Genomic DNA, 12209 nt, shown 5'->3' on the forward strand with positions numbered 1-12209 from the left:
GAACACTTTTGGTAACAGAGGTATTTTGCTTGTGGAATTAATATGTATACATACTAGCATGTTCCAACCTCTATCCACTGATACAGTTAAACTGTGGATCCTATATCACAGGCCAACTGAAACCTCTGATTTTCTGACCTTTGTTGGAGAACTTGTTTCAATGCTTTTATAAATTCTGAATATCTCATTAAGAACATCTCCTTAAAACTAGACCTAGCTGTAGAAGATTTGTTTCAAGTGAGGCAGTCATATTTATCCTAGGACCAGGATAATATAAAGATGATGCAGCCACTAACTAGCCCATGAAATGAGCTCGTGAAATGAGCATGAATGAATAGGATTCCCATTTGGTTCCTCTTCTCTCCTTGCTCTAGAACATAGAAAAACTCAGTCCGGAGTTCACTGTGGATAATGTAGATTCCCATGTCAGTGATATGAGCTTGGCATCCATCTTGCTGCCTAAAGAGATGAGCTACTTCCGCCCCATCTACAGAGGAGCTTCAGCTGCTTTTTGTATTCAGCTATTTTGTATTGATGAGAAACATGAAGCAAGGCAAGTACTTATCTCCAGGTTGTCTATTATGATAAGAACTTCTTTTGGCATCAGTGGCCCAGGATGCTAATTTTGTAGAGCCAGTGATTTTCAAATGTGGCAGCACATGCTAATAATCTCCAGAGGAGTTTTTAAAAAGCATAGATTCTTGGGCCTCATTCCCAGAGGTTCCAGTCCAGTAGATTTGGGGAAGACCACAGAACAGTGCTTCCCAGGGTCTGGCTCACCTATGTATCAGTTGGGGATCTGGGACATCATCACTTATGTAACCACATCTGCTGGTGCTCATTCTCAAAGTTTGTATTTTTGGATTTAAGTTGCTGCTTATCTGAAGTCTTATGGTTTCAAGTAACAGAAAATTCAACCCAAAGTGGCTTTGAAAAAAAGGAATTGCCTCTTATGACAAAGGATAAGTCTAGTGGTAGGACTGATTTTCAGTATGGCTTGATCCAGGACTTAGATAACCCAATCAAGGATCAAGTTTCTCTGTGCTTCCCAGTAGTCACCCTGCTACTGACCCCATTCTCAGAGCAGTGTCCTCACCGGGGGCAAGAGAGTGGACAGCAGAATCAGGCTCTGTCCAAAAGCTAGTGAGGAAGACAGTCTAGTTCGAGCCCAGCTTTCCAGTCACAGCCCCATTGGGCCTGACTGGACTGTGTGCTCATTCTGGAACTGATGACTAAGGCCAACCAGGCCATAGTGACAGCCCAGTCCCTCGCCTCATGCTCCCTTTTGAATATGGGCTGGATCCTCACCAGAACATAATCTGAGAGGGGGCTTCGTGGTACACTGAGCAGTGTGGGGCAGCTGCTGGAGGGAGGAGGCATGGTGCTGGACATGGGTGCCCACCAGACCACTCAATCACCCCACTTCCTGTCCCTCCGAACACCCATGTGTTCTGTGCTTGCTGCCTTCTGGAGTCTGGTCATGGACCCCTGCCCTCAGTGCCTAGATTCCACCTCTCCTTTAGGATGCCCAGCTACTCCACCATTTTGTCCACAGAACAATCTGGAAGAAGAAAAGATTGGCCCATTTTGGTAGACTGGAAGGCTCTAGAGTGTCCAGTGACCAAGAGCACTGCTGGGCATTTTCTTTGTAGAGGACATATTTAGACACATTTCCAGTGTCCCAGACTCAAGTAGAACCATGTTTTGCTTGTGCCTTTTTCCTCTTAAATTTTCAATTTCTTTTGGAATCTTGGAGGTCGAAAAGGGAAATCATCTAAGTGTTCACATCTAAAAAGCCTGTAAATCTTTTTAGATTTGTTGTGTATATTTATTTTCCCCTGTACATTCAGATATGATTGTGCTTTGAATGTGATTTTTGAATTTTCAAACAGAAGTTCGATGACCCATTGAGATTTGGCTGTGGATATACATCCTTAGCGCTGGTCAGAAAATCGTCTGCATATAAAAGAAAAAGATCAGAGTAGCTTATAACATGCCCATATCTCTTCCCAGATTCTCTAAAAAGGAGGGCAGAGATCATGTCCATGAAATGATTGTCTTGTTTTTTAAATGTGCAGAAGTTAATTGCTGTAATAGTACCTATAGTTCTAGAAAAATACTTTATTATTAACATGTGAAACTTGTGTCCAATGGGGAGAAAGCCATAAATCTCTTGAAAGATACACTGACACCACCTTTGCTTGCAGGTCAGTGACAATGCTTACTGTCTTGTTTATAGGTCGATGGACTTTATGAATTTTGTTTTCAGTCTTTTTCCTGTAAGTACCTGCTGAATTTTGAGTAATATAATTGGTTTTATAAGCTAGAAGAGTTATAGAAAAGTAAAATACCATATTTATTGTCCAAACATTTAAAATGCTCTGAAGGTTAAAGTTTGAACTATTCTGTGCTCTAAAAATAAGGTTTAATGACATATTATGAACTCTTAAAAATAGAAAATGTCATTTTTGATAATTTTTTCAGTCAGACTGTTTTGATAGTTTTCTTTCAATGCATGATTTCTCTTAGAGATAGCTTTACTAGTGTTTTATTATAATCAAATCATCAATAGAGTTCTGGTAGTACATGAAAATGTCAGAAATTGCACTAAAGTGAATTGGCCTGATGTATTACTTGATAACTTACATGAGCTCAAAGAAATCTCAAAACATTTTATGGCTGTTCTGAGGGTAGGAAAGTGGGAACTTGTGGTTGATTTTCTGTTTGACATTGCCTGACAAGGTGCCTGATATGTAGGAGAGTCTCAGCACTCTGCAATATGTTTGGTGAATGGGTCCCAGGCAAACATCTGGGTGCAAACAAGGCACTCCATTTCAGGGTGTGCCCAGCCTCTTCCTCCATTTTCTGTTTCACTGTTGTGAAGGGGTGGGGATTCTAAACAACCTCTTATCACTTTGTTGGAGGGAAGAAATCGGGAAGGAAGAAGATTGAGGAACAAAACAGATTTTTGTAAAGGCTTTTCCATGGCTGGCCCGTTAGTTAAGTCAACAACTGTCAACTCCTTCAGTTGACAACAAAAGTCAACTCCTTCAGTTGGCTAATTACAAGTAAAATACCTACTGTTTTAGTTTTCCATGATACTCTATAGTGAGGCAAAAAATAAATACGATTTAATTATCTTGCCTGAAAGCTATGTGATCATAGACTGTACTTCATTTTGTTAATGTATCACATGAAGCTTCACAATGATGTTTTCCATTGTAAATTTTTTGAATTAATTTTAAGACATTTCATGAAGCAATGTAGATCACCTTGATGTAGGCTTTACAAAGCCAGTTTCTCAGAGATGCTCTGAAGTAATTTCACTAAGTTAATTCATTCCTATTTTGAAGTCCGTGTAAAGACAGGTCTTCAGCACCACTAAAGTAGTGCTCACTTTGAAAAGGCAAAAGACATGCTTACTTTTCAATTCCACTTTATTTCAGGATATGGGGAGACAGGAACAAAATAATTTTATGACTTCCTCCTTAATTCTTCAAGCCCAAGGCAAAGCAATTAATTACAGCCTCCTCCTCCCATTGAGACTTGGCACCCAGTTCTTATTTTCAGCTTGAGGATTCCAACATTACTCTAACGTTCCCCAAAAGGTGCTGTTATTTTGCCAGAAAGAGGATAGGATCAAACAATGATTCACTCCTTTGGGTTGCACAAATATCCCCAAGATTCTGGATTAGCGCAAGTAATGCCTTCATAGGGCTCAGGAGGAGGTGAGATCCCAAAGGGACAAATTAGCTCTGGGAAGAGCAGGCTGCTTCTGCAGGTGCCTGGCAGAGGGTTAAGTGGGATGTGGGGACACAGACCATCTAGGGTAGCACTGTCTAATAGACAACAAATTCGAGCCCTAAAGTAATTCTAAATGTTCCAGCAGCCACATCAAAAAAAGTAAAAAGACACAGGTGAAATTAGTTTTAATAATGTATTTTGTTTAACTCATTATATCCGAAATTCAATCATTTCAACATGTAATCAGTTTGGAAAATTATTACAGATATTATACACTTTTTCTGTTTTTGGAATCCAGTATGTATTTTATACTTACAACACATTTCAATATAAGCTAAATTCCACCAGAAATACTTGGTCTGCATTTAGATTTCATAACATTTACAGTTGAATAAATAGATACATATACTCAAGTGGTTCCAGACATACATAAAACTTTCCTGAAACACGAGTTTTGTCTCAGTTTTTAAGTTTAAATGTAATGACAGTGAAATAAAATTAAAAATCTAGTTCTCTGGTCTCACTAGCCACATTCCAAATGCTTAGTGTGCAGATGTGGCTACTAGCTGCCATACTGGCCGGTGCAGATCTAGACGGTGAGCTGCCAGGATACATGGATCCTCCTATGTCTGCTGTCAACATCCACTGCCCAGGTTAAACATGCCCTTAGATCTGTTCACCCAAGTGGGGTTATGTGTGATAAAACACCCAGATTTCTGTTCATGTATAATCACAGGGGTTTAGAGCAGACAAGGCTTGGGGCTCCACCCTCTCATCTCAGAGGAGGACTGGTGAATGTCACTCAGTAAACCAAAGGCCTTTGCTGTGACACCATGCCTGCCTCATTTGCTCCTGGATGTAAGTGAATTTATAAGCACAAATGTCCTCAGTTTAAAAATCTGCTTCCTCAAAAGAGCTGTGCCAAATGGATTCCATTGTTCAGAATATTCATTTATTTAGGTTTCAGTCAGAATTGCTGGTGTTTACTCCATATTCTTGCAGTTTGCTTATCCTCCTGAATTTTGTATGATTGCTTTCCAAATTATAGAAAAGTTTAACTTGAACACTCTCTCTTTACCTATTTGACTTCTGTTTTCTTCAGTGTTGGACAGGAGGAATTTGTTAAGTGACAAATGACTTCTGATTTGCTTTCCATGTACCCTGGTCCCCATTCACAATAGGACAAGAACTTCTGCATCATTTCTCTACCCCATCTCACCCCTGAGTTTGCCCTCATTCAGAACTTCATGAAGGTGGTCCCCTTCAACAACTGTACCCTGGAGCAGGACCTCTATGTCTTCCATAAGGCTGGATTGCTAAAGTAAGTGGACACACATTTGGCCACAGGATAATCCATGAAGTTAAAAAAACAGAATGGAACAAAGAGCTTTTTGCCATTTTAGTTTAATGATTTATTTTTAAAATTGGTTTATTGGTAAAGGACTTGGTCAAGTGATTTTAACCCATGTATTTAGGAGAAGAGTCATATTGAGAATTTACTTGCCCAGTCAGTATTAAAACATAATGTAACTTCACAGGAACCAAAACAATGGCCATGTGGACAGATTCTATGGGTATAATGATGTGACACAAGAAAGAGTCCCACCACAGAGGCCAATACAGTAAGAACTTAGTATGTATATGTATGTGTAAAGATATGTATAGACATACATGACAAAATTTGTGTCACAACAGTGGGTGGGACAAAGTACAGATAGACATGTTCTTCATATTCTATAGTAAAATAGATTCTCTGGTGATTGAAGTTAAATGTGAATATTGAAAATGTTAGAAATGAGAAAATATGGCTACAGTATTAGGTCTGTGCCAGATTCTGAGAACCCAATGTGGAACAACATGCAGATGTGCTCCCTGTCCTTCCAAAGCTTATGCACTCGCCGACATGTGAGCCTGCAGTTATGATGGGTGTGCTGGCCATGGGCATCTGATACTAGGAGTGTCCGTATCACTGAGAGATTCAGCCCAGCTAGAGGGAGCTTTCCTGAGGAAGAATGGTAAGTCCTAGACAAGGAGTGTGAGTGCAGATAGATCTTTATCATGTCTCAGGATGGGAAAGGTCTTTTTAGAACATGGAAGAAAACTAAGATTTTTTTACTGTATAAATTTTTTGAACTACCCTAATTTAGTTAAAATGCAACTAACAGAAGGATTTTTTTTATTAAGGTATCATTGATATGCAATCTTATGAAGGTTTCACATGAGCAACATTGTGGTTACTACATTCATTCATATTATCAAGTCCCCCCCCACACCCCATTGCAGTCACTGTCCATCAGCAGAATAAGATACTGTAGAGTCACTACTTGTCTTCTCTGTGCTATAATGTCTTCCCTGTGACCCCTCTACATTATGTGTGTTAATCATAATGCCCCTTAATCTCCTAACAGAAGAATATTTTTTAACAAATATGGTAGGCACAAGGTTGATATATTTAATATATCAAGAGCTCTGATAAATAAAAAATAAGACCATTTAATACCCAAATAGAAAACTAACCAGAATGGTTTGCCAGACTGCATATGAAGAAAAACAACAAAATATTGATATTTTAAAATCTTTAAACTTATCACTAATTAGGGAAAAGAAATCAAAGCAAGAATAAGATATCATTTTTGGTCAATTGGCAAAAATTAAAATACAGAAACATCCAATTTTTCTATACCAAGCTTAAATGTAGGCTAGGATTCTTTGCTGGCAAATGGCAGAAACCCATCAAATTGGCTTAAGTAACTGGAGAATTACTACTGTGCAGAGTGAAGTGAGGACCCCAAGCATGATGCTGGTTTCATATGTGGTGTGATCAGTCCTAAATGATCTGCCTCTTCCACCCTGACCCCTTCTCAGACCAGTCCTTCCTCAGTGGCTGCAAGGTGGATGAGAGCTTTAGACCTTTATTACTTCAAGTCCAACAGGAAAAGAGTGGTGGGTATGCTTCTTTTCAGAAGCCCCAACACAAAAGCTATTTGTATCTTATTGGCTCACATTGGGTCCTGGGCTGATGTTGAGCCCAGCCCTGGGCCAGAGGCTGCTGGTTGCCATTGCTTAGGTCTGTTTCCATAGCTCAGGGCTTGGGTTTGGGAGGGGTACATTGCCAGACACAAAACAGGGGCATTTCTGGAGAAATGGGCAATTGGGCTGCTCCCCACTGCTTTCATATTTCATAACAGGATCATCTCAATCAATAGAAAGTGAACAGTGTGTGTCTTACAGGAATAATGTCAATGCCTTGCATTTTCTATAATTTAACTTTTCAAACTGTCTTAAACATGTAGTCTTATTCTTACAAAACATTATGTAGCTCATTGGACTTTGCATTTAAAGTCCTTGCATTTAAATTGGACCCCAATAAAGTTGCTGCAAAAATCTTATGACAAAGAGACTGGTATTGCAGATTAGGAGAGCTTCCTCTATAGTTGTTGTGAGTGAAGATTTTTTAAATGAAGCTTTGAGAAACACCCTAAATAATTGCTTGGTAGTTGAGGGCTACTTCAATGAATATTGGCATATTCATTGAATACATTACTGTGCAAATTTTGAAAAAATAAAAACTGTCTATCTTGTATGGAATGTCTAGGATGTTGAGAAAAGCAAGGAGTCGAACACTAACAGGAATGGTAATAATAGTAATGGTGGCCTACCTTTATGGAAGGTTTATGGTGTTTGACACACTTTTTTGTTACGTTCCATGTGTCAGTACTCACAATGACCTTATTATTAGGTAAGGAAGCCCATTTTATAGGTAAGGAAACTGATACTCAGAGAGGTTAAGTAACTCATCCAAAGTGTACACAGCAGAAAACAGCTAAGCTAGACTTGAAACTAAGGCAGTTAGCTTACAGAGCCAACTCATAACCACCTCTCAGAGTGCTTCTCTATACTGTGCTTTCAGTGTAAAGCTGCTGTTGTAACAGAGATCCCAAAACGCAATGGCTTCAGCCAGATAGACGTTCTGCCTGTACCACACAGTAGTCCAGACATGAACAGGTGGTCTAAGAATAGCAACTTTTTCCCCATGAAGTTATCCAGGTTCCTTCTCCTACTGCTCTTCATTCTCATAAAGCCTGGGTATTTACTGAATGTCTGCCTAGTCAGTCAGAATGTCTGTGAATTTGGATGGGAAGAAAAACTGCATCTTCATTTTGGTAATCTATAATCGAAATTTAGTGTGTCCTTCCATTGTGAATGTAGGCAACAAGCTGCAGAAGTGTTAGCAAAACCATCACCAGTAGAAACCATGGACATTTTCATGTCACATTACAGTTGTTGCAGTATCTCAAAATTTGTATGTTTATCCTACTTGATCATTTCAGTAAATTTATTCTCAGTTAAACCTGTTACTTAATGTATTAATGAGGAGGCACATTTTTTAACATTTTGATAACTGTATTTCAATGTAATGTGTTGTCTCTTTTTTTACACATTTAAAAACAGTCTGAAAAGGAGACCATAGCACACAAAAGTTGTAGACCACTGCCATAGTGGGCTCTTTTCCTGCTGGCCTGTGAGCTGGCTCAAAGCACCATAGCCACCTTTTGGCCCACAGGCAGGGTGGAAAGAGAAAGGAGGGAAAGCACTTAGCTCTGAGGGAATTTGCATTACCTCTGTTCATAGTCTGTGGTCCGGAAGTTGGTTGCATAGCCCTGCCAAGCTCCAAGAGAGGCTGGGGGATATGTCACTAGTGGGTTGGGTGTGTGCCAAGTGAAAATTCAGTTGATTTAGTTCTTAAAAAGAAGGGGAAAGGATACTGTGGGACCATCATACCTAGTTTTTATCTTACATATGTATAAAAGTTCTAGAAAGGTACACAGGACTTTATTAGCCTTATGGGCCTCTGGAAGCAGGACCAGGAGGTTGGGGTGTAGATGGTGACTTACTTTCTGCATTAAGCCTATTGAATCTGACTTTTTTAAATTAATAAACTTTATTTTTTAGAGCAGTTTTAGGTTGACAAGAAAACTGAGCAGAAAGAGCAGAGGGTCCCTGCATATCCCATTCCTACTGGGAAGTCCCTTGCCACAGAGTGTCCCCAAATTAACACCACCCCCCATGGAGTTACACCATTTGTTACCATCAACCAATGGCACTCATTATCACCCAGTTTGTGTTACGGTTCTCTCTATCTGCTGTACATTCTGTGGTTTTGACAATGTATGAAGACATGTATCCACCATTGTAACATCACAGAGGAGTTTCTAAAAATCCTCCATGTTCCACCTATTCATCCCTGTCTCTTTTCCCGCAAACTGTAGCAACCTCTGATTTTTTTACTGTCTCAGTAGTTTTGCCTTTTCCAGACTGTCAAATAGTTGAAATCATATAGTATGTAACCTTTATAGATTGGCCTCTTTCACTTAGTAATATACATTTTAAAGTTCCTCATGTTTTTTCATGGCTTGATAGCTCATTTCCGTTTAGTGCTGAATAATCTATTATCTGGGTGTACCAGTTTATGTGTCCATTCACCTGCTGAAGGACATCTCATTTACTTTCATGTTTTGGACATCATGAATATAGCTGCTATAACTGTTAGTGTGCAGGTTTTTCTGTGAATCTAGGTTTTCAACTCATTTGAGGATATACTAAAGAGCACAATTTTGAATCATACAGTTTTGTGAGAAACTGCCAAACTTTCTTCCAAAGAGGTGGTCCCATGCTGGGTTCCCACCAGCAATGAATGTTGCTTCACGTCCTTGATGTCATTTGGTGTTGTCAGGGTTTTGAATTTCTGCTATATCGGTGTGTAGTGGTGATGAATGGCAGAACATCGTTCATTGCTGTTTGCTCTCTGTATATCCACTTTGGTGACTTGTCACCAAGATGAGTTATCAGTTCAGACCTTTTGCCCATTTTTAAGTTGCATTATTAATTTCTGTTTTTTTTTAAAATCATGGACCTGCATTAATACTGTAATAGAAAATATACTTTAAATTCTACATTCTTAAGTTCATTATACTGGTGACATTTCCTTATTACTTGGGATTTCTTAATGAATAATACACACTGGAGGTGAAGAGCACCCAGACAACATGGGATCAGGAATGTTCTCTACTCCCAGTGTGGCCCATGTATCAGCAGCAGTATCCCTGGAGAACTTGCTAGAATACAGGGTCTCAGAGATGTGAAATTTCTGAGAACAACATGGGATCATGGGTGACAGTTGCAGCCTTGACTTTAGTGGCTTAATTGCCTAATTCATAGTCATATTCTTCTCTCTCCCACTCTCTCTTTTTACTATAAGCATATATTGCTTTTATTAAAAGTTGAATCTAATTTCTTAAAACAATGAGACTTTTAACATTTGTCAGGAAATCAGTCCTACTTGCAGCTGACCCTAGTTTTCTTTGTACACATTTGTTGTGTCAGCTTCATTTTTTATCACTTACATAGAAAGTTGGAGCAAAGCACGTATACCTGGTTGTTCACTGAATAATGAGACTCATAAGCTGAAATAGTTTTGTGCCTACACAAAATCACCATCTCTGTCCCTCTTCCTTCTGAGCCCTCCTCAGGAGGTTTCCTGTGTTTGTCTGTGAGTTTTGTTGCCAACCATCCCACTACTCCAGCCCCACTTCTCAGTTTTTCCGATCCCATGTCACTTCTATGCCATTATCTTATTCCTGTTCCCCTTTCTACTCAAGAATCTATTCCTGGCCTTGTAGGGCCTTGCATCCCTCAAAAGCCACATGTTTGTTACCATCAGGGGATGTTCCTTTTGCAGACATGGCAGCAGGCCATTGTTTTCTAGTGAAAACTTAGATCTTTTCTTTAATTCTTTCCTTTAAACTAAATTCTGAGCACAGCGCTTTTTAGGGAAATCACACATATAATGTTATAAATGGTAGTTTTGCCTGTCAGGATTGCTCAGCTCCTAAAGGAAATATGATATAGAGAACTGCTTTCTTTTTCAGCTCAAACTCTTGTGCCTGCCTCAGGCAGCTGAACTTGGCCATATGAGAGGGAGAGACCAGCAGACCTGAGGGTGTTTGTACAGAAATTTAAAGGGAGGCTAAACTTACACTCTTACATCCCAGAGATATTTATACTTTTAAAGACAATTTGTGTTAAACTGTGAACTTCATATGTCAGGAGGAATTTCACATCTCTGAGAGTGAAGTTCATAAAATTCAGTAACTTCAGAGACCAGCTGTCCTGTTGAAACGGTCCCTGGCATCAATTTTCCATGAGGAGGCACTGCCTTCTTTGGCCCACCTGTTCTGCCCCCACTTCCTCACAGTTTCCCCACAAGTTTCAAGATCATTTTAGAGCAGCTCCCTGCACTGACCCCTGCAACTCAGCAAGGTTAAGGGAGCGATCAGCATTCCCTGTAAGCCAGGTCCCTGTGCAGGGGAGCTCTGTGACACACACCCCTTTCTCTGTGGGGCTCACACTCAGTGTTTAGTCAGTGAGGCCTTATAAGTGTTGTTTTTGTCCTGTATGCAAAGAAGACCATTGCAGGGTGTCTGGCAGCTCCACAGGCCATTATGCACTATGGCATCTTACACCTTCTTGCCTCATAGTACATGGCTTCCCTTCTCACCGTTGCCTCATCTTTATTCAAGGAGAGTTCTGTATCTCACATGCTGTTCTCTACTCCCAGTGTGGCCCATGTATCAGCAGCAGCATCCCTGGAGAACTTGCTAGAATGCAGGGTCTCAGGCCCCACCCCATCTTCTGAATCTGTGTTTGCCCAGGAGTCTGTGTTGTTAGCAATGCTCCATGTGATATTTATGTACACTAAAGATTGGGAAGCACTGGAAGTCTTCTGGTATTTATGAGTACAGGTTTCCCCTACTAACCAAAAGTTGAACATTCCTGTGAAACCTTTCGTGAACTTAGATGGCATGAAGCAAACAGTATCCCCCACCTTTTTGCAATTTTGCATTATGCCACATCACTTTATGAAAGACCTACTACCTGTTTTCACTAACTAAAAGAAATCCCGAGAGGATTTTGCTTTTGTAGAAAAAGCCACTACTGTACTAGCATTTAAGTCTTTTGTAAAAGTAAAGTGATATAGTGCAAACCTTCAGAGGGCAGGGGATACCTGTATATCATTTGGTAGAAAACAATTGGGATTGTATCTCTCCTCCAAATGTAAATTTTCTATATCCATGTAAGCCATGCCTATTTTAAACATTTTAGTATCTGGTATTTTCAGTTCTGTGGATTTATTAAGGCTTTTCTGTATTGGAAAATAGACACTTGGGCTAGATTTTATGTGAACTGAAATTGTGTGGGGAAAAAGATGGTGGTGCAAGAAGTGAGGCAGAAACCTCCTGTCAAAACCACATATAACATGAAAATACAGCAAATACAACTAATCCTGAAAGAGCAACCAGAAAGAAGATTGCAACAGATGACCTACATCTGGGGAAAGAGAAGACATGGTGAAGGGTAAAGTAGCAAAGCCATGATCCGGCAGGATCAAAGCCCTCCCCCAATCC

The 12209-nt window shown here is 39.8% G+C and overlaps 1 protein-coding gene across 8 annotated transcripts in view; it reads left to right on the forward strand.

The window, feature by feature from the left end:
• Positions 1–12209, forward strand: part of CFAP61 (cilia and flagella associated protein 61) — a 422179-nt gene that overhangs the window by 156267 nt on the left and 253703 nt on the right. For all 8 annotated transcript variants that reach the window (XM_073236976.1, XM_073236977.1, XM_037022518.2 and 5 more), the window contains 3 exons: positions 375–553; positions 2240–2279; positions 4926–5065. In XM_073236976.1, coding sequence (XP_073093077.1) covers positions 375–553; positions 2240–2279; positions 4926–5065 — 359 coding nt within the window. The remainder of the gene's footprint in view (positions 1–374; positions 554–2239; positions 2280–4925; positions 5066–12209) is intronic.

Source organism: Manis javanica, chromosome 5 (assembly GCF_040802235.1).
Source record: "Manis javanica isolate MJ-LG chromosome 5, MJ_LKY, whole genome shotgun sequence".
NCBI classification, from domain to species: Eukaryota; Metazoa; Chordata; class Mammalia; order Pholidota; family Manidae; genus Manis; species Manis javanica.